The following is a 22,806-nucleotide window of genomic DNA, read 5'->3' as shown; positions in this document are numbered from 1 at the left end:
CTTAATAAAAATAACTCCAAAGTCATGTATTTCTATTTCCTAACATACATTGTCCAATTTACCCGAGGTTACACCAAATCATATAATGGAACCATGGCACTTTTGATAATTACAGGCTCCAATGATGGGCCATGCCTACAAAAATTAAAAGAATGGAATTCCCTTTTCTCACTACATACGAAGAGGTTAAGGTCTAATGGTATCGAGTCCCAATTTTCTACTAAGGAAAACTCCTTTCAGTGGAGGATGGAGGGTCCATACCGGAAACCACTGCAGGGCCCAAGGTCCTAGCCCCCTGGTGGGCCGAATGCTGTTGTCTCCACTCTCTCCCGAGGACCATGCTTCCTGAGACCCCTTCCCAGTGTGGTTCTAGGGGCACGGGTGTCGATGAAAGCTCAGGCATTATCCTCAGGGGTGGGGTTCACTAGACATCCAGCCTCGCAGTCCTCTCCGTGAGCTCACTTGCTCGCTGCAGGACCATTTTTGGAATCTTCCTTACAGCTCTGGTTCCTCCACCTGTCCCAGGCTCTGGCTGGTGTCCTTGGTAACTGTGTCTCGAATCCTCCACTTGATGCTTCTAGGCTATCACCCCGCCAGCACTCCTTCAGTGAAAGCCCCACTGTCCATATTCAACCCCTTCTTCCTGTAACACCTGTAGTGTTTCTGATTGGTCCCTGCTAACACACTGGGCACACACAAACATCGTGTTCATGGAAGAGCCACTTATTTAAGCCACGCCAGCAAGCGGGAAGGAGACACTCACATTCAATTATTTCCTGACAACTGATTCCAACTAGAGGGATGAGTTAAGCAGTTGACTTTTCTTGTACAAAGAAGCCAGCCCCTTCTTTTCTTTCTAGAATGTCTCTTATACCTGTGTGAGCCAGGTGTCAGTCCTCATCTCTCAACTGGGGCTGCCGCCATCTCCAAACACAATGTGTGGTCCTGGGAAGTGTCCTGCACGCCCGTGTGCTCTCAGCTGATTCCCAGGCTGGCAGATGAGGCTGTATTGAGTTGTACACTTGAAACCTGTATGATTTAGGAATGAATGCCACCCAATAAATTCAATAAAAAAAGATAAAAGGCTAAAAAGGGGGGAATTTCTATAGACTCTCATGAAGACAGTTATCTCCTTTTCCGATTGTGAGCCTGGATCTTCTGGGACCCTCTTCCACCTAATGTAAAGCCATAAAGCTGAGCAGAGCTGGGCTGAGAAGCTGGGGGAGAGAGAAGCAGATTCCTGATGACAATTTCTGAACAACTGAATCCAGTCCTGCCCCAAACCAACAGTCCCATACCCTTGGGCTTGGCTGCATCAGCCAATACGTCTTCTACCATTTTGCACAATTAAGCTCGTGTGAGTTGAATTTTTATCATTTACAACTGGAGGTTCTATTACCATTTCCATTAATTTGATTGTCCGAGGAGTCTGCCTGTTTCCTCACTAACATTTCTGCCGTGGGTCTCACTGGGAGCATTTCCTCTCCTAGGTACCCGACGGCACCTCTACTGTGGCCACCTGAAGGTCTTTCCTATGCAATTTACTCTTTGGATCTACGGTCTTGCCTGAGGATGGCAAGCTACATGGATAACACAGGTAATAACTTTCAGGTCAGTCATCCCTGTCTTTTTCTCTAAAAGACATTCTGTTGTGTCACTTTATCATCTTACAGAATCGCTAGTCAGAGTTTTTTTTTTTTTTTTTGCCTAGGACCGCTGCATTCAACCCAGCTGTTTAGGGTGTTACCGGGGAAAGCCTCTACTCATGTTTACTCCTCCGGTATCTCCTTATTCGTTGAAAAAGAGCTATAGTGTCGATTAAAATTAACTTCACAGTCCTCGAATTGCCTGCTTCAAGAGTTTGTCTATTTTTAATTTTTTAAAGGTTGGTGCCATTTCAAAGGTTCTAATATTCCAGGCCAGGAATATGCTTTTCTAAAATGTCCCTAGCTTTGGATTCATGAACACGACATGGAAATGATCCTTTAGATGAGGGCTTGGCAAATAACAACCCATGAGCCAAATCTGACTGGTCATGTATTTTTGTCAAGTTCCTGGAACCCTGCCACACCCGTTGTATCGTCTGTGGATGATTCTGTAGCTGCTACAGAGACCATATAGCCACAAAGTCAAAAATATTTATCACTGGGCCCTTTACACAAAAAGTTTACTGATCTCTGCTCTAGATGAGTGCTTCTCAACCATTTCTTCTTTGTGGCACCGATTAAAAATGGCACCCTGAGATCAAGGAATGAACATCTTGACAAACCTTTGGGGCACACCACTCTAGACTACGTGGGATACCACCGTCTCGTAGCCTGCTCTTCCTTTTGAGACCCCTGGGCATCAGTACATGACCGAAATCGAGGTTTTGTAGACCTGTGTTGACTTTCCCATGTGGATTTCAACTTTGGCCAAGACCAAGGCCAAGGTTACTTCTCCTGTTCATGGGTGGCGGTATGGGTGACCTCCTGACTCTCCATGCCACTGTGCCTGCGGCATCAGTCAACACGTGGTTCTAAAACGAGACTTGTGAGACCAACAAGGATGTCCCCATCACTGATGGGGCCAATCTGCACCATTTGTGGCTCTAAATGAATTATCCGCACACTGTGCTAGCGCGGCAGTGTCCGCCCGCACAGGAGGTCGGGGTCTGCTGTTGGTTCTCACAGTGACCTCTCCCTTCCCCCAAACAGCACTGCAGTGGAAGCAGTTCATGCCCTTCTTCCTCCTCCTCCTCCTCCTCCTCCTCCTCCTCCTCCTCCTCCTCCTCCCCCTCCCCCTCCCCCTCCTCCTCCTTCTTCTTCCTTTAAAATATATTTTATTGATTTTTTACAGAGAGGAAGGGAGAGAGATAGTCAGAAACATCGATGAGAGAGAGAAACATCGATCAGCCACCTCCTGCACATCCCCCACCGGGGATGTGCCCACAACCCAGGTACATGCCCTTGACCGGAATCGAACCTGGGACCTTTCCGTTCGCAGGCCGACGCTCTATCCACTGAGCCAAACCGGTTTCGGCGTTGCCCATCTTCTTAAGTGACATCCCGGGGCCCATGATACGAACTGGAATTCGTGATTTCACCTCTGCCTTCCAATCACACCAGCTGTGGAATCCTTCAACGCCCATCACATTTTGAGACCCGGCCAATAGACTCTTCCTTTTCCCGCCTTTCCTATGGCATCAATTCAATGCAGAAGTCATGACAGATGGGAGATGTCCGTTTTTTACATCGCCATAGAAGAGCGAGGTGGGTGAAGAAAGGTGAAGAACCATTCACACCAATAGAAAGAATGAAACTGCATGTTTATTTGAAAAGTATAAAATTAAAAAAACAACAACACACAACCCTAGCCAAAAAAAAAGAAGTACAACTGCACACAACCCTTCCAGTTTACATCAACTTTAAACATCACACACTGTTAACCACTTAGTTGCATTTTTAAAAATTGTCGATGTCAAATTAGAGGGAGCGGAGTCCGGTGGTAAGCTAGCTATCACAGTGAAAGTATTTTAATGCGAAAATAAAAGAGGACTCATTGATCGCATTTGAGAAAAGAGAGCAGAGATGGTTCTCCAGTTGGCATCGATTTAGGCAACGTCTAAAAAAATATCCTGATCGGAATGAGTTAAAAAATATCGCGGGCCACTTGTTTTGTTATCTTGAGGGGGGAAAACCCTAAAACCCCTGCAGCTTTGGTGTCCTATTTACATATTTTTAAAAACATTCATTAAAAAAAACAACAACCACAAATCTATAATAAAAATGTCCCTGTGGTTTTTTTTTTGTTTGTTTTTTAAAAAACATTTAATAAGCTCCCCTTATCTACTAACAGCATTTGTTCCCCTAAAATGCCTGGAAGCAGAATTGTACAGGAGATTAGTTCACTGCAAATTAATTAAAATTAAAATCCTTTGCTCTAAGCCACTTCCCGAGCACCAGGCAGAAGCAGGGGCCCATCAGCGGGAGAAATACAGCCATTCTCACCCGCAGGAGAGGCACCATTCAGCCCGAGTCCCAACACACGCTGGCCACCATCCCAAGTCCTTGCTTTATGGGATTACTCGGGAAATAAAGTGTTATTTTAAAAATAAAAGATGCAAGCAACTGGGTTCCTTTCCTTTCCTTAAAAAAAGAAAAAAAATCGCCACGTGGTTAGCTTTTCCGTAACATCCTCTGGATTTGGTTAAGAAAAGAAGTCTACAGGACAAGGATCATCGGATGCCCCTTCCTCCCCCGCCACAGACTCCTTGTGAGCGAGCATCAGAGAGGCGGCCGAAAGCGTCCTGGGCTGTGGAAAGAGGCCCTGAGTGGGTGGGAGCTGCCCAGCGTGGCTCCGCCTGGTTCCAGTTTTATCCCATCAGCATCTTGCCAAGTAAGGCCTAGGCTTCTACCCATTACTTCCCCAGGGGGTGGGCCCTGTGGCTGGCGGGGCACAGAGCGAGAGGACAGCTAGCAGGAACGCAGAGACCGGGACGGAGGGAGAAAGGCAGCCCTCGTCCAGCATCCTTGGAGGACTCCATAAATGACAATTCCAAGCGCTGCAGTGCACCAGCGCCTGGCACACGGGCCCGTCTGGAGTGACTTGTATCGGGGGATCAGCGGGACACGGGCCTGACCCCCGTCTGCATCTTTCTTTGGACCTCACTATAGAAAACACAACAACAAAAAAGACAGCTGTCCTATACACATATAAATAGTCCCTTAACTAGAAGGGAAAAAAAACCCCAAACACACTGTTTCAAATGCATTTCTAAAAGATTAAAAAAAAAAAAAAAGTCCGAATGGCAAATCTTGACTCCAAATTGTCCACTGTCGGTGTCTCTCAGGGGAGAAACGATGGGATGTTTGAAGGGACCCAACTCTAACTGTAACCCTGACCCTACCTACATCGGCCAGGGCCTGGGGGCGGGGAGGGTGTGCAGCGCAGGGAGCTGGGAGCTGGGGGTGGGAGGGTGGGGGGAGGTACTGAATACGGTTCTCACACGGGTTAGAAACCGCAGGGTCAAGTCCAAATACACAGGTAAGGTGACTGCTGAGTGTTAAGGGAACTTGGGGGGCTAGTGTCGAAGCTGCAGGAAGGGCGGCTGGCTGGGTGTAGTTCACAGGCACCAAGGGTCACTCCAGCGGGGTGCACATCGTGGGGCCACAGGCAGGTCACAGCTGGGAGGCTGCCGATCCAGGAGCCAGGGAAGGGGCCGTGGACACAGCAGGCCTCGCTCTCGCAGCCTGCCTCTCTGGAGCTGAGAACCCGGGGAAACTCCCAGTGGGGACTTCCTGCCTGTTCTGGGATGAGGCTGACGATTCATGCGGCCAGACAAGCTCTCCAAACGGGGATTCTCAGGCAAAATGTTAAAGCCAGAATCTCTCCAGAGAGGGCAGGTTCAGGGTCATTCACAACCTCTAGGTGACACGGCCGATTACCGAAGGGCGGACCTCATGTCCAACGTGTTCTCTGGCCGCTGCCTCCGCTGAACGGAGGGGAATGCGTAGGACAGTGCGAGGCTGGGTGCTCGCCTGGCCTCCCTGCAGGGCGGCCACCCCATGGCGGCCTCCTGGTGGGTGGGCCCTGTGGCTGGCGGGGCACAGAGAGCGAGGACAGCTGGCAGGAACACAGAGACCCTAACCGAGGGAGAAAGGCACCCGGACCCCCAAACAGCTATCAGACGGCAGCCCACAGGGCATGTGGCCCGGTGCCTGCCCTTCTGCACGTCCGACACGTCACAGAAACTGCTCTCTCAGGCGCTCCCTAAACCCGCGTGATCCTGTCCCCTCCTCGGCCAGGTGACAGCGTAACAGAAGAATGACGTGGAGAGTGAGTGTGACCCTGGGCCGAGTAGAAGAATCACCTCCCAGGACAGACGTCCACACACATCGTGCCAATGGAGGGGCCAGGAAAACGACAGGCCACCCACCAGAGGACCTCCTTGAAATCTGGGGCAGGAGGGGAATGGAGAGACAGCTGACACCCCAGATCAGTCCCTGAGGCACCCCGACTCCCCCTGAGGGCAGGCTGTTAGGATGGTAACAGGTCAGAGCAGATGAACCCGTGTGGACTTTGGAATAGCTGGATTTTACACTTCTTCGGTGCCCTGGCTGAGCACAGAGTCCCTGGGCTCGGTGGTGCCCTCCGGAGGGTCGGGCTGCCCCGGGCTGGAGGCTGTGTCTTCCACGCTCAGGAGGCTGCTGGCTGCCCGGGAGCTGGCGCTGTCGGCACTCCCCGACCGGGAGCGGTAGGGTGGCAGGTCGGCCTGGTTCAGTGACTCGGTGTCGGAAGAGTAGGGTGGTGGAGGGAGGTCATACCACGCGGGTCTGCAGCGGAGAAGGCAGGGTGGGGCGGGGGAGGCAGGGGAGAGGAGAAGAAAGAGAAGCATTAGGAGGAGCCAGGGCAGGGCTGACTTCTGCCCGTTTCTGAGCGGATGCTGATGTGAGGGAGGAGGCTGGCCCTCCAAGCGGAGAGGCCGTCCAAGGTGGTGTGTAATAAGACGGAATGGAGCAGGTCAGTGCGCTCCGGCTGGCTTGTGCCAACCGGGCTGGGCCTGACCACACTCTCTGGTGGAGCCAGAGCGAGGATGCCAAGTGATTTGGCAGAGCGGCTTTGCTCCATCAACGGGGGTCCCGTGGCCAAGCCGCTGGCCTGGTGTTTGATGGAGCCTCTGGTGAGCCTCAGAATTCGGGTTCTTACTGAAGCCCACCTGTGCGGACTTGGGCAAGTGAGAGGACATCTTCCCAACACCTCCGTCTCTGTAGAAGGGACAATAACGGCATCTCGCTCCCAGAGAAATAAGAGGAAAGACACTTGGCTTTCCAGCTCTCACTTACTGAGAGCTCACCGTGAGTGGGGCCCATGCCACGTACCTCACGCTCATTCCTTTAGTAAGGGTCACAAGAACGAAGGGGTAGGTGTTACTTTATGCCCCAGGCCTAGGGAGGAAACTGAGGCGGGGGCACGGAATGGCTTGCAGGGGATCACCAACAACTTGTAAGCGCAGGGCTGGGATCTGGGCCCGGGCGCTGTCTCCGTTTCCGTGACGCTAACCTTACTCTACACGGGAAGGTCGGATGCAGGGGCTATGGGGGGTGAGTGACATCCTGAACACTTATGCTTACTTTCCAAGAAATCCGTGAGTACCGCCCCCCTGAAGTTACCTTTTATGAGGAGGGAAAAATAGATTAAATAATACAAGAGCTGCCAGTGAAGAGGACCCCATCACCCCAGAAACAGGGGGTGCAAAATGTTCATGCCATACGGTGTGTGTGGACTCAGAGAAAGGGGGACGCTGAGCAGAGCTCGGCAGGGGGGCATGGCAACCTCAGAACCCCGGGGACCCCGGGAACTCTGTCCAGGGACTTCCAGAATGGCGATTTGGGACACTCTGGAGGTCCCCAAAGGAGGGAGGCAGGCCGGGCAGGCAGGACTCAGGCCCATCACCCACGCCAACCCCAGAGCTCTGCTTTCTGACCTCAATACTGACTCCTGAGGGTTCCACTGCTTAACACAGCTGGAGGGTGCTGCTCCACCCCTTTTACTCTACACACACAGCCCAGCCAAGTCAAGGGACTCAGTAATTCACTCCCTCCTTCATTCATTCATCCATCCCAGAAGGATTAACCAAGCCTCTGACAGGCACTGTTCTGTGGTAGCAGCGGAGGCCCCAGAGCGTGAAAGCCGGCCAGCAGCCTGAAGGTGTCAGTGTGGCATTCCCGAGTCGGCCAGGATCCTAACAGTATGTCCTTAACAAGTGTCTGAAGTCCAAGAGCCTCAGCTTCCTCACTTGTGAAATCAAGGCGGACACAGAGTCACCCCCAGCGAGTCCCTGAGAGGATTAACTGAAATGACACAAGTGAACTGCCCAGCAAGGACTCAGGAGATGTCAGATGCTGCTGTGCCTACAGCACCCAAAATCAGGCTCTTGGCAAGACCAGGAACCAGGCTGCCACCATTCTGCTCCCCCATTGGATGAGCTCCCAGCTCCCCCCCGCCCCACCACCGCCCCCCTCCCCCCATCCCCCCCCCCCCGCCCGACTCCGTCTCCTCCAGCCAGCACGCACCTCTGGTCCAGCAGGGCCTCCGAGTAGGAGGGCGGGGAGCCCACTTCCGAGGCGTTCTGCTCGGCCTGGCTGGCCACGTACTGGATGCCGTTGTTGACGTTGTAGGTGACGTTGCAGTGGTGCGGGTGGTCCAGCACCACGAGGCGGGACAGCAGCACGGGGTGCTGCAGCCGGTGCACCGGCAGCGTCATGAGGTTGTTCCGCTTGCGCTGGTGGTGCAGGACCAGCGCCAGCAGGGCCACCACCAGCACGAAGATGACGGAGCTGCCGATGATGGCGTAGGTGATGCTGGGGTAGTACACCAGCTGGTTCTCCGACGTCACAAACACCTGCCCGCTGCCCGGTTCTGAGAAAGCCCCAAGGGGAGAGAAAAGGAGGAGGTTACCGATTCAGCTCACCCCTCGCGTTGCAGTCGGTCTCAGGACCTGCGTGCAAATGTTTGTAGCAGCACGACTGACAATAGCCGTGAAGTGGAAACCGCCGACGTGTCTATCGACCGGCGAATGGATAAACAGGATGTGGTATGGCCACACAATGGAATGTTACTCAGCCAGAAAAAGGCATGAAGTACCGACACATGTTACAACATGGATGAACCTCAAAAACATTATGCGAAGCAAAATAAGCCAGACACAAGGCCACATGTTGTATAATTCCATTTACATGAAGCGTCCAGGAAAGGCAAATTTATAGACAGAAAGTAGAATGGTTGCCTGGGGAGGCTGGGGGTGGGGGTGGGGGCACCAGAGATTAACTGGTAATGAGTATGAGGGAAATGCTGAATATGGTGATGGCTGTACAAATCGGTAAATTTACTAAAACTCATTGAATGACACACTTAAAATGGGAAAATTTTCTGTTATGTAAGTTATACCTCAATAAAGTTGCTTTAAAAAATAATTAGCGCCAGGAACTACAATATCCAGGGAACAGGAGTAGTTCCTGCGGCAGAAATCAGTTTTTCCATGGAAATTTATTTATTTATTATTATTTTTTAAAATATAATTTTACTGATTTCTGAGAGGGAGAAAGAGATACAAACATCAATGATGAGAGAGAATCATCGATCAGTTACTTGCTGCAGACTGGGGACTGAGCCCACAACCCGGGCATGTGTCCTGACCGGGATTTGAACTGTGACCTCCTGGTTCATAGGTCAATGCTCAACCACTGAGCCACACTGGCTGGGCTTTCTGGAATACTCTCCATCCCCATATCTCCAACTTTCAGTCTGTTCTCGTGGGCACTGCCTTTGGTACAGCATCTATTGTTCTCTGTGCACCTGCTTGCAATGAATACCACGCCAGGTCCTGCGTACACTTTCTTAGGACATGTATGCACATAAAACGTTTGCTTTTTGGTCCTGAGTAAGGATCTTCTCATCATCAAACTCCCTATGACACTTGCAGCACCACTGCTTCCGCTGCTGCTGCTTGTGACCCGTAACTGCGTTCTACTGACAAAGTGAAAAAGGAAGAGAACATAAGCAGGACAAGCAGAGGCCAACATCGCTCTCTTCAGACCCAACGGCCACCACCAGGCCCCCCAGGAAACGGGTGCAAAATTCTGGGAAATTGTAATATAACGTACATGTAACATAACAAGGAACACTGGTGGGATGTCTGGGTTCTTCCGTGTGCAGAGTGCTTACTTTATGCCAGGCCCCATGCCAAGCTTTCAAGAGAGAGAACCAGCACAGCACAGGCCAACATCATGGCAGACTAGGTCCCAATCCCAGCCCCTCAGCTTACTGGCTGTGTGCCCCTGTGGAAAGAGGTCAACCTCTCTGTGCAGCACTGCCCCTTCTGTACAAGGGGGAGAGTGACAGTCCCCAGCTCACTGGGCTGTGGTGAGCATGAAATGAAGGAAGAGCCACAACTACCCACGGCTGCGGCCCAGCTGGAAGAATCATCTAAACAGTCCAGGTGAGCAAACCTGGTGACCACACCCTGTGCTCTTCCCACCGGGGAAGCGGTGAGGAGGTGTCGATGGGCCTGCAGGGGCCAAAATGTAGATGACATGTAACGGCAGCAGCAGCGACCCCTACCCCTGCTTCGCGGGATGGTGTCCTGGCGCTGGGCTACACTTTACTACATCCCTCATCACTCAAGGTGTGCCTGTTCTGTTCTCCACTGTATCCCCACTGTGTGCCTGGCACACAGTAGGTACTCAATAAATCACAACTTAATGAAAAAAAAAAAATCTGTGGCTTCACATACGCTGGTAAGGCAGGTGCTTTTATTGTTTTACTAGAGGCCCGATGCACAAAATTGATGCAAGAATAGGCCTTTGTTCCCCCGGCTGCTGGCACCAGTTCCCTCCGGCACCCGGAACCTGGGTTTCCCTCCAGCACCCGGGAGCCGGGCTTCCTTCTGGCTGCCAGCAGGCACCTAGGACCTGGGCTTTCCTACAGCCCCAGCTTCGTCCAGAAGGACGTCCAGTCTAATTAGCATATTATGCTTTTATTATTATAGACAATTACTATATTTCAGCTGAGGAAATCGACACAGAGAGGTGAATTAACTTGTCTAACATCACACAGAATAGAGGGGTCAGCATCAGAACCCAGATATTCCTCCTTCAAAAATCCACATGCTGTGAAACACATCATCTTCCGTCCTCATCTCAATATTTCCAGATTCCCCCGAATAATCCTACTCTGACACAGATCTTCCCCCATAAGCTCTGGGCTTTGTGTTAATTTTCTTTCCAGCTACGCTCAAACATGAATGGGAGCTACCACGTTCCCATGGGTCATTGTTTCAATGATCAACTGTACAGACAGAAGCAAATAAAGCCCCAGACGAAAGGCAGAAGCATGCCCCAGACAGTTACAGGATGGCGGCCACGCTGGGAGCCTCTGGAGACCATCAGCTGTCACTGATGGCGTCCTGTCTGTTCTCAGCTAGGTCCTCAGACGCTGGATGGGGGCTGTGTGTGTGTGTGTGTGTGAGAGAACTCAGACGTAAAATAAAACGGCCTCTTCTCCTTCGGTTACCGAGAGGATAAAGTACACCGCACTGTACCCACAGAGAGCAGAGCCAAGTGCCAGGGAGGTCTGCACTCAATTAACGCTGGTTCTCTTTTCTTTTTAAATATTTTTTCAATTGATTTCAGAGAGGAAGGGAGAGAGAGAGATAGAAACATCAATGATGACAGAGAATCACTGATTGGCTGCCTCTTGCGCGCCCCCTACTGGGGATCGAGCCTGCAACCTGGACATGTGCCCTGACTGGGAATCAAACTGTAACCTCCTGGTTCATAGGTTGATGCTCAACCACTGAGCCACGCCGGCCGGGCCTTTTATGTTTTTTATCGTGAAAAAAAAAAGAGACATATCTGTCACATAAAATGTACCATGTAACCATTTTTAACTGTACAGTTCAGTGGCCTTACGTACATTCACACTGTGGTGCGCACATCACCACCACCCCCCTGCCCCCCCCCCTCCAGAGGTCTCATCATCCCAAACGAGCCCATGCTAACTCTCAGGGTCCACAAGCCTCCATCATCCTCATCCGCTCCTCCGGACCAGACACGGAGGCTGGAAGGGGCTGCCTTTGCGGGTAAAGTGGAGGACAGCATAAGGAGGGAGTAATTTCCTATCCAGGGAGATATGTTTCTTAAAAAAGAGGAAAGGGGCTGGATTTTCACACGGAAAACAAATGGGTCCAGATTTGAAACAGTGACTTCTGTGTGACCACATGTGGTTTTAAGAACGAGAGAGAGAGAGAGAGAGAGAGAGAGAGAGAGAGAGAGAGAGAGATATCCTTCAAACGAACAGAATGCAGAACGCTGTGGATCTTAAGGGTCTCACTGACGTCTCCCAAAGCAGGCCCTCGCAGACCTGCCCACAGCAGCAGGCGAGAGGCGGCAATCCCACTCGCTGGAGAAACGCTGAGGCTGCGAACTGGTGGGGCCTGGTCTCCTTTGCTCTGTGTGTAAATGTCAGCTTGTATTAGTTCACTGACTAGACTCACTTTTCTTAAGAGCTCAATGAGCCCGCGGGCTAAATGACTAACATCAGAGCCACCTGGGACCCGTATGCCAAGCCCACAACCCGTGGATAACGGAGCTTCCATTTATTCTGCTGTCCCTCCAGCCGGTGCCCTGGTGCTCCACTGTCAAACAGCCTGCGCTCCTGTCCTGTGTCGTCCAGGCCTGCTGCGCTCTTCCGGCCATCTGGGTCCCTGACCCAGGACCACTGCACTCTCGGAGCTGCCGCTGGCTCCCGGGGCCGCCTGTGTGAGCCGGTGGGTCCCGCGGGCACAGCCAGGGCGCTCGTCCCTCGGACCAGCACAGACTCATGCAGTTTTCACAGCAGCTTTCTAGCAGCCAACCCCGCGGGAACCTGCAGACTTGACCCGGCTCTGGCCCCGCCTACAACCTTTCCAGAACTTTCTACCTCAAGGGTAGGGACCAGCTCCGCATGATGCTCAGCTCGTCTTATTTGGTTCCCTTCATCTCTGCCTCCCTCTCCCCCTGCCCTGTGCTGGCCTCGTGGATCAGAAATAGGGACTCAGGTTCCTCCCACACACACAACTTCCCTCCTGGTGCCTCTGGCCAGTAAAACATGGGCCCGACAGCTTCCGGGTATAAAGACTTGAATGAAGGGGCCGTGGGGAGCTTTCCCGCCTCAGACCTGATCGGGAAGATGTGGCGTCTAGAATCGGATGAGGCCCGACAGGAGCTGAGCCCTTTGGGGGAGGCACGTGGTCACTGCCGATCTGTGGCCTCGCAGACAGGAAGCTGGGGGGACAAATACTCTGACCTTTCTCCCTGTCTGCCCTCCAGCTTCCTGCTGCTGCTTCCTACTGACCAGAGCCACCGGGAGCCAGACGGTAGGAGGCCCCGCGGAGAGCCGTTGGAGTTCCTGCAGGGAGGAGACTGGCTGCAGATGGCGGGTCGAGAGCATCCCTGCTCCCTGCCTCGATCTTCACGGGGCCCGGCCCCCTCAGCCGTGCCAGTCCTACCTCCTCCCAGCCTTCACGCAGATGCTACCACCCTCCTGAAGCCGTCCATTGTCCCTCTGCGGCAATGGGAAGGCTCCTCTCTGCCGCATGTGGCTGCACACGCTGCCCCTCCCCCTGCCTCACCCCCAATAGCATCTCACCTGGTGCCACGTTTGACAACATGCTGGAGGCAGGTGGCTTAGGAGGTGGCTCCCGTGGTACAGGGGCAACGGGATGTCCCTCCGGCCCAAGGCTGACCAAGCCCTGCACGCCGTGCTTAGGACCCCACACGGGAAGCCCTTCCTTCCGTCGGGTACTCGTGCCCACTGCACTCCGATGTGGGAATAAACAAAACCAACCAGAGGAGCAAAGCAATGGTGACTGCTTCAGAGCCTGTGCTGCAAGGGAGTCGCTGCCGCCACTTGTGTTTGGTAGAGACTCAAAGGCAGGCCCAGGAGCAGGGTGGCCCAGGAGCAGTGGGGAGAGGGTGGCGTCAGGGTGTCCTGCCTGGGGCTGCCTGCAGGGGGAGCCGGAGGAGGCTAAGTGGGGGCCTATTTGATGGGTTAAGGCAGTGGCCGGCAAACCGTGGCTCGGCAAACCGCGGCTCGCGAGCCACATGCGGCTCTTTGGACCCTTGAGTGTGGCCCTTCCACAAAATACCGACTTCTGCGCATGGGTCATGAAGTTTCAATTGCATTGTACGTGCGCGCCCGCACGTGGTATTTTGTGGAAGAGCCACACTCAAGGGGCCAAAGAGCCGCATGTGGCTTGCGAGCCACGGTTTGCCGACCACGGGTTAGGAGAGCATAGTTAGCTTTCTCTGCTCAGTGCTCAGCTGGAAATGGGGGTGAACACTAGGGAAGCTGCCAGGCATTAACCCAGCCGCGGCTGTTTTGGGCCCATGGTTAAGGGGTGAGCGTTTGGCTCCCAGGCTGGCTGCTGTAGGTGGAGTGTTCTGTTCTACACACTGGCCAGTGTCCGTCTGTACACGGTGTCTCTCACTGACCATCCCACCCACATCCCCAGGTGTGGCCCAGACCCTCCTTCTGCTCCAGCCCCTGTGACACCCTGGGCAAGTCTAATGCTCGGCTTCCTCATCGGCAAAGTAAGGGCAATACACACCACCTTGCAGAGTCGCTGTGAGGCTCAGAGCTGATGCAGGCGGCGTCCCTGTCAGGGAGTGGTGGGTCGGCAGAAGCGGCACGAACAGTTCTGGGCCTGTATGTGCACATGGGAAAGACGCAAGTAGGACGAGGACAAGCCTATCCATTCACGAAGAGGCAGCGTGCATGGTGGTCAGCCTGTGCTTGGAGTCTGACCGTCTGAGAGCACATTCTTTTATCCACTTAACCAAGTCCCGATCACGGATCGTTCCCTGAGCTCAGTGCTGGGGATTCTGGAACCAAAACAGCAGAAGGTCACGCGTGGGAGAGGCCCTGGGCCCGCTTCTCCCCAGCGTGCCCCCTGGGTTACCCGCAGCCGCCTGCAGCCAGTCACGGGAGCGCCCTGGCCAATGTAAACCAAGGGCACCCCACACCCACCCTGTGGGGCTGCAGCGCCTTTGGGGATCCCGTTTCCAAGCTCATCTCCTGTCCCAATTTAGATGCAGATTGAAAACGTTTAATTTAAAGGGCAGACCAACACATGACTGAATCAAAAGAGAACCATGAAATCCCCACTGATCCATTTCCATGGCAACTCAAGTTTCTAAAATTAACCGAAGGGAGGGTGATGGGAAAATCCACGAGGCCAGGCCGCCCAGCGTCGGCCGGACCACAGCAAGAGCCATCCTAGCCTGAACTCGAGGGAACCAGAGAGGGACCCACCTGCCTGGAGGGAACTGAGGCTCCAGGACCACCCAGAAGCAGGAGAAAAGCGCCACACAATGAAATTCCAAGTGAGAGAGATGAGTAAGAGATGAGAATGCTCTGGGGATGAAGGTGGAGGGAGGCAGACACCTCCCTGGGAATTCTCAGTTGCCCTTATTAGAAAAGACCAAGGGGTTCTGGTCCTTCCCATCCTTCCCCATGCCCGCCCTCGGGTCAAGGAGGCAAGGAAGCGTCCCTGAAAGACCCTGCATTTTCTTTTAAAAAATATTTTTATTGATTTCAGAGAGGAAGGGAGAGGGGGAGAGAGATAGAGACATCAATGATGAGAGAAAACCATTGATCGGCTGCCTCCTGCACGCCCCACACTGGGGATCGAGCTCGCAACCTGGGCATGTGCCTGGACCGGGAATCCAACCGTGACCTCCTGCTTCATGGTCAATGCTCAACCACTGAGCCACACGGGCCAGGTGACCCTGCATTTTCAGCAAGTGCTACCGAGACAGCTGCTACCCGGGGCCCCTAATGGACAGCGAGGAGGCGAGCACGTTGGTGTGGAGGAGGCCCCTGCGATCCCAGCGCCCTCTGAGGCTGTGAAGACCTGCTGTGCCCTCAGAGCTGAAGCTCAGCCTCTGACCCTCTCAGAGGAGGAAAGTTGCCAATGACAAGCCAGGGAGTGGGTGGCGAATGCCCTCCTGGCTAAGAAACAGGCCCAGGCGGTTACAGAACTGGCTGGAGGATAAGAGGCGGAATTGGCTATCTAAGGTAGAAAAGGGCATTATTAATTAGGGATTCAGACAGCCCGCAAAGCTCAGTGATGAGGGAGATTGGGAGCTGGGGCCCCGGAGGCCTTTTCAGAACTCTGCTGGGTTGTGTGATGGCCTAAAAAAGGTCAATGGGAGAGTGCAGGAGGGGGAGCGAAGTTCTCTGCTGCCATTTCTTCTGCGGACACAGAACGCCACAGCCAAAGAGCGCAGGCGGGGAGGGGGTGCACCTCGGGAATGAGCCCAAGCACTGGGACCAATGCTCTATTCATTCCGGCCATCGACGCAGGGGTCTCCACGCACTTCTTTCCCGAGCACACAGTGCTCACTGACCCAGGCTCCTGCACATGACATTCTGGACTGTTCCTGCCGGCAACGGATGAAATGGAGACACGTGCCTCCTGGAATTTGCTGAATAAGGAGGGCTGGACAGATTGCTATTTCTATTGCTTACTGTGCCTATTTACCTGTAGTGTGTGGTGGAAACGGCAAAATTAAATGCTTAGCAGACATTCTTTGAACTCGAGGGTCAGTTGGTTTCTGGCCCAGTAATAAGGCTTGGCGAGTTATAATGCAGTGGCTTATTGGGCCTGCAGTGTCAGCAGCGGCGCAAACACTGCTAACTCTAAGGGGATGCAGGGAGCTGCGATGCTTCCTGAACCTGTGAGTGCCGTATACTCATACACAACAGCACTGCAGGGACAAGCTGACCCTAAGAACCGGGGAGGGGAGAAGACTCCCCCAGGCGTACCACTGTCACTGCAAATACAGTTTCATTTGTGGGGCTGAGAAAGCATCAATTACGACCCCACAGGCACCCAGCCACCCTGGGGGATGGGTAATCCCTGCATCACCCCCATCCCTGCCTTTCTTTTCCACTCATGTCCAACCCTTTCCCATTCACAGCCAACTCATGTCCAGGGGCGGGGCCTGCTAATTCTGCTTTCAATTCTTGGGACAAGTTACCATCATTTGCTACAGAGATGACCACAGGCACTTCCTAGCTGCTCTCCCAATTTCCAATCTTGCCCCCGCTCCAACCCATTTTCCGCATGACATCCAGGAAACTCTTTGAGGAGGTAAATACGATGACTGCTCATGGTACTATAACCCAACCTCCTAACAAAGGCCTAGAGCAGGGACGGCGAACCTTTTGAGCTCGGCGTGTCAGCATTTTGAAAAACCCTAACTTAACTGTGGTGCCATGTCACATATAGAAATTTTTTGATATTTGCAACCATAGTAAAACAAAGACTTATATTTTTGATATTTATTTTATGTATTTAAATGCCATTTAACAAAGAAAAATCAACCAAAAAAATGAGTTCACGTGTCACCTCTGACACGCGTGTCATAGGTTCACCATCACGGGCCTAGAGAGAATGCTTGATCTGGCCCTTTACTGTTTTCAACCTGGTTTTGAGCCACCTGTCTTCTAGCACCCTCTGCTCTAGCCCAGGGGCCAGTGAAGTCTGGCCCTCTGCCTGTTTTTATAAATCAAGTTTTATTGGAACACAGGTGTGGCTGTTCATTTGTGCACGGTCCATATTGGGTGGCTTTCATGCAATATGGCTGAGTTGCTTAGTTCTGACATGAGACCTTAGGGCTCATAAACCCTAAAATACTGACTGTCTGGCCCACACTGGTCTAAGTTTGATTCCTAGAGCAGATACTGGAATGAGCAATGAGCTAAGAGGTATACCAGCTGCTGTTATGCAGCGTACAGTCTTTGGGAAATTACTTGAATACACAAAATGTGGCAATCATGGCAAGCAGACAATAACTGCCACAGAGGAAATGGCGAAATGAAGTCGAGGAAGAAACCAAGGACACCCTCCCTGGCCAGGCTTCCACTGGCTTTTGTTTTTTGTTGTTTGTAAAAGTGAGCGAATGAAATGTTCCCACAGGAAATGGCGACCTTGGTCTTCATCTTGGGTATGAAATACCTTCCCGGCTGGCTGAGGTGGCTCAGTGGTTGAGTGTCAACCCATGAACCAGGAGGTCACAGTTCAATTCCCAGGCAGGGCATATGCCTGGGTTGCGGGCTCAATCCCCTATCTTGCAGGAGGAGCCGATGAAGGATTCTCCCTCATCACTGATGTTTTCTCTCTCTCTCCCTCTCCCCGTTTCCCTTCATCTCTGAAATCAATAAAGATATATATATATTTTTTAAAAAACACACAAAGAAATACCTTCGTGATTAAAAATCCACCTGCTCTCTGCCAGCACCACCTTCCTGGGTGGCTGGGCAATGCTGCCTGCCTGTGGGTCCAGCCGTGAGAGGTGCCTGGGTGTCGCATATTTGTGCTCCCGGACATGAAGGCGTGGTGGAGGTTTTAATGTTCTCCAGGACAAGGTCCGGTCCTGGGGCTCCATGCCAACACCTGGAGCCTCCTGGGCAGTGGTCACTGAAGCTGGCTGTTCTATGGCAGATGAATAACTACAGGCCGGGGCAGCGGAGGATTCAAGATTACCTGCTGGATTCTTTAAAGAGGAAAAAAACACCAACTATCCTATCCCCAGGGACGTTTCAGAATCCATGTATCCCTGTCAAAAGCTCCCCAGACACCAGTAAGAGGCCAGAGAACTCGGGCCAGAATTTGTAAACGTTAATGGGGCTGCGTTAACACAAGCAGGTGAAGAACTAAGCCTTCTGTCACCGGCCGAGGGCCAAAGCTGGCCTCGGAGGAAGAGGAATGAGAGGAAGGATGATCTACAGCAACATCTCGGAGGAAGAGGAAGGATCTACAGGCGCGCTGTAGATCGCCTCAGAGGAAGAGGAATGACCCTCCCCCGCCCAATGGATGGACGTGATACAAAGATCCTGTGAAGGGCCAACAGCAGAGAACTCTTGCTTAGGCATTAACCATTTACTGACATCTACTGAGGGCCAGCCAGGGGCCAGGAGATCTGGGTGACTATCCGGGGCAGGAGTTACTGGGGATGGGCAGGGAACCCCGGGAGCCTCAAAGCTCCCCTGGCTGCTGAGGTTTTTTAAAACTTACTTTTTGAACAGGCAACATCTGCATGGCTCAAACTCCAAGGGTAAGAAAGGATTAGCAGAAGAACCAGGTCTGTTTCCCATGTCCGCCTTCTAGCCGCCACATTCCTCTCCCCAGAGCAACCACAGGCACCAGTGTCTGTTCTTAGGAAACAGTCCAGACAGACATGCGCAAATATCCAGGATTTTTAAGACACATGGCAATTAAAATTTTTTTTTTTCACTTAATAAGCCACACAAAGACATACATTTTTCTAAACCAAGTGTCATTTTGCCTATTTTAATAAATACCGATACTTTATGTACTTTATGCTAGGCTCTCCTTTTTAAAAATTATTTAACTTTTTATTTTGAGATAAGTTTAGAGTTGAAAAAATAGTGCAAGAGTTCCCACATGGCCCACACCCAGCATTAACACCTTCCCTAACCACAGGACTGTCCAAAGTAAGAATTAACCTTGAAACAATTGTATTAATTGCCTTGTAGAATTTATTAGGATTTTGCCAGTTTTCCCACTGATGGTCTTTTTTCTGTTCTAGTATCCAGCCCAGGATCCCCCCATCGGTGACAAAGTCTCAGTCTTTCCTTGTCTTCCCGGACCTTGACGCTTTGGATCAGTTATTTCGGAGCAGGTCCCTCCACTTGGGTTTTCCTGACGTAGATTCACCATTAAAGAGAGGATCTAGGCCTGGCCAGTGTGGCTCAGTTGGTTGAGTGTCATCCTGCGCACCAGAAGGTTGCCGGTTCAATTCCCAGTCAGAGCACATGTCCAGGTTACGGGTTTGGTCCCCAGTTGGAGTGCTTTTGGGAGACAGCTGATGTCTCTCTCTCTCTCTCTCTCTCTCTCTCTCTCTCTCTCTCTCTCTCTCCCTCTCTCTCTCTCTCTTTCTCTCTCCTGCTCTGAGGGCCATGATGAGAGCTACCCTGTGGAGAAGTCCATGTGGGGGCACCGAGGGAAGCCCCCAGCCAGCCAGTGAGGGGCTAAGGCCCTCCTTCCAGCAGCCCACAAGGAACTGAACCCCGCCATCATCTACACCAGGGAGCCTCCCTGCACATCCTCCCCAGCCTTCAGATGAGACCACAGCCCCAGCCAACCATGTGTCTGCAATCTCATGAGAGACCCCCAAGTCAGAGCTACTAGAGTACAAAGAGCAAAATCAACTCATGTCTTACAAGAGCTGCGGTGGACAGTAGTCTTCCTAGTCACAGGGCTCTGCAGGTAAATCTTCCCAGGAGGTCTTCCTTCCTGGCATGCTGCTGTCTTGGCCTGCCAGGTCCTTCCCTACATGACCTGCTGTCCTTATCTTGGCCAGCTTTCAAAACTCGAGTGGCCACCAAGCCACACTCTCCCTGGCTCCTCCCCACAGCTTTCCAACTAGAAATAACTTTTCTTGGCTTCAGCTTCCACCGCACCTCGCCTCACCCGATCCACGTCATGGCCCTTCCTACTCCCTCCTTGGCTGAAGTTACTGATACAGCTAGTTTCCTGTAAAGAAAGCCATACATTGCTTAAGGACTGATTGCCCATTTCCGTCATGTTTATACCCATGCCCCCTTGCTTCCAAGCATGAAGCTCAGCCATACATCAGGGATTCCATACTATCTGCAGAATCAGGAAGCAACAATGAGCCTGAAATGACGGGTTTAGGATCTGCTGGGAGTTACCACACTTACCATGCATGGTAGTAGCTATTATAACTGATCTTACCACCGCTCACTTTCACGAATGAGTGGTCCCTTTTCTAACAAGGATTTAATTTTCTGGACTCACCCAGGAGCTTCCTCCCCCATTTTAGAATCTGCAAATTTAGAGGAAATAAGAAATAACTCCCGACCAAAAAGTGAGGGCCTTTAGTTCAATTCTGTGGTTTTAATATCTCAGATGCTTCTTCTGGTGATGCCTCCACCCTGAGCAGCAAGGAGACACTGGTGTTAACACCGACTCCACAACTTCACCGAACACTCCTAGGGAAGGAGCACTGACAAGACTCACATCAATTAATATTCTCCTCATCACTTCTGAGAGTTTGCCGGCCCTGCTATCATCCCCTGCAAAGCTCCTCTTGCCACAGCATCTCTGTCCGATGGCACTAATTGAACACAGAAATGAGGGAGAAAAAGGGAGACTTGGCTAATTTTAAAAAATATATATTTTATTGATTTTTTTTTTTTTTTTTACAGAGAGGAAGGGAGAGAGATAGAGAGTTAGAAACATCGATGAGAGAGAAACATCGATCAGCTGCCTCCTGCACACCCCCTAGTGGGGATGTGCCCGCAACCAAGGTACATGCCCTTGACCGGAATTGAACCTGGGACCCTTCAGTCTGCAGGCTGACGCTCTATCCACTGAGCCAAACCGGTTATGGCTTGGCTAATTTTTAAAAAAATTGGCTTCAGAGGAGGAAATCTCATCATCAGTCATGATTACAAACTCCCCACGTGGTCTCAACACAGACCTAAGCGGAAGCTATTCTTCAGCAGCTTGTCTGACGGCAGGTACACAAGCACGTAACCCTTACTGGTCTACAAAGACTTTGAGGGGATCAGAGGTGCTGCAAACCTCCCTGCTCCCCTTGGTTTAGAAGACCATTCAACCCCGAGTCTTCAGCTAGAGATACTATCTATCATCTGTGGCATCTCCACTGTCATCAGTCGTCTTTTTGGATAGAAGATGCTGTGCAAATAGCCTTTCAGTGTGGGTACCACTGGGTCCAAACGTGACTCCTGTGACCACCCCACTTCTTCAAAGTCATTTCCCAAGAAGCAGAGAGAAGAAACAGAGCCACCGAGGGAAAAGGGCCTTGGGTTTCGCTGGATGCGGAGACGAGCTGCGAGTTCCTTTGGCCTTGCACACTGAAGACAGTCAGTGGTGGGGGAGCCCAGCTGACGGAGAACTCCACACCCACAGAGACCTCAGAGGGACCAGGGTTTTGCTGCCCGAGCTCATCCTAAATGCACAGGTTTTGTTAGAAATGAGAATACGGCAAATCCAAATGGAATGAATTATTGATCTTGAGCTTCAAAGGAGCTTGTAAAACATACACCTGAGTTCCAGAGAAAGATGGTCACTTCTTAATAAAGAGGAGGAAGGAGCTTGGACCTGGAGGGAAGCAGGGGCTGCGCATTAGGGCTGGGGGTGCACGGGGACAGGCGGCCTGCGCCTGTGGCCGCCAGCTCGACGCAGACTCCTGCAGGGCACGTGCTGGCATCATGGCCTGAGCCCGGCTGGCAGGAGACGGGAATGTGAAACAATCCTCTGGGGAAAATTCACAAATATAAGAACGAGAGAAAAACGGAAGTCACTGACAAGGAGACTCCAATGACAACAAGAAAACTAAAAAAAATAGCTGGAGAAGAGCCCAGGCCCTAGGACGGGGTGGGCAACCTTTTTGTGAGTGCGTGCCAAAACCAGCAACATCTCTGACTCAAAATTCTTCTGCGTGCCAACCCTAATTTTTTGAGAACATGTTAGGCCTATTTGATATCTCTTAAGGTGTATGTATGTGAAGAACCTTGAAGAAATAATAGAATTCATTCGAGCGACAAAAACACAGTATATGATGATGAAAAATACATTTGTTTTTTAATGTATACATGTATACTGATAGTCCGACAGAAAACTTTATGACTCCGTTTGATATTATCAGTGGGACTTTTGCTGCTGCATCACTGATGACAGAGATTTTACATCAGGTTTATATTTCGTGACCTTCAGAGATATGCACGAGCTACTACTTTCATCCGTCAGGCTACTCCTATTAGGAGACTTAACAAAATTCATCACGGAGAACAAAGATTCACAAGCATATGTGGATGAAACCAAAACACTAGTCGGATCCAGGAAGGCAGGGAGAGTTAAGGCAGAGGCATAGAAATTGCTCTTCCCCTCTCTCGTCAATCCATGTCTATGGTCTTTAAGATAACTTGTTATGTAAAATTATTTATCTATCTAAGATGCACCTATACTGAATTTATCTGAAAAATAAAAAAGTCGATATTAAGGAAAAAATTGTAAATGGAAGATTATAAGAGAGGGTTTCGCGTGCCAGCAAAAGTTACTGGCGTGCCATGTTTGGCACGCGTGCCAGGGGTTGCCCACCTCTGCCCTAGGAGCTCAGTGCCATTGGGGCAGAGGGAGGAGGACTGGGCCTCGGCCAGTTTGGCCACCGGCTGGATCGTCCTCCAACTTGGGTGAATTGCTTACTTCCT

The 22,806-nt window shown here is 51.6% G+C and overlaps 1 protein-coding gene across 4 annotated transcripts in view; it reads right to left on the bottom strand.

Moving 5' to 3' along the window:
- Positions 1-6,076: 6,076 nt before the first annotated feature.
- LDLRAD3 (low density lipoprotein receptor class A domain containing 3) overlaps positions 6,077-22,806 on the bottom strand; it is a gene marked incomplete at both ends in the record, with an annotated part of 208,416 nt that continues 191,686 nt past the window's right edge. For all 4 annotated transcript variants that reach the window (XM_081100448.1, XM_081100449.1, XM_081100450.1 and 1 more), the window contains 2 exons: positions 6,077-6,314; positions 8,055-8,400. In XM_081100448.1, the coding sequence (XP_080956574.1) occupies positions 6,077-6,314; positions 8,055-8,400 (584 nt within the window). The remainder of the gene's footprint in view (positions 6,315-8,054; positions 8,401-22,806) is intronic.

Source organism: Myotis nattereri (genome assembly GCF_964212035.1).
Source record: "Myotis nattereri genome assembly, chromosome: 9".
NCBI classification, from domain to species: Eukaryota; Metazoa; Chordata; class Mammalia; order Chiroptera; family Vespertilionidae; genus Myotis; species Myotis nattereri.
This window is presented reverse-complemented; position numbering and strand designations above follow the sequence as displayed.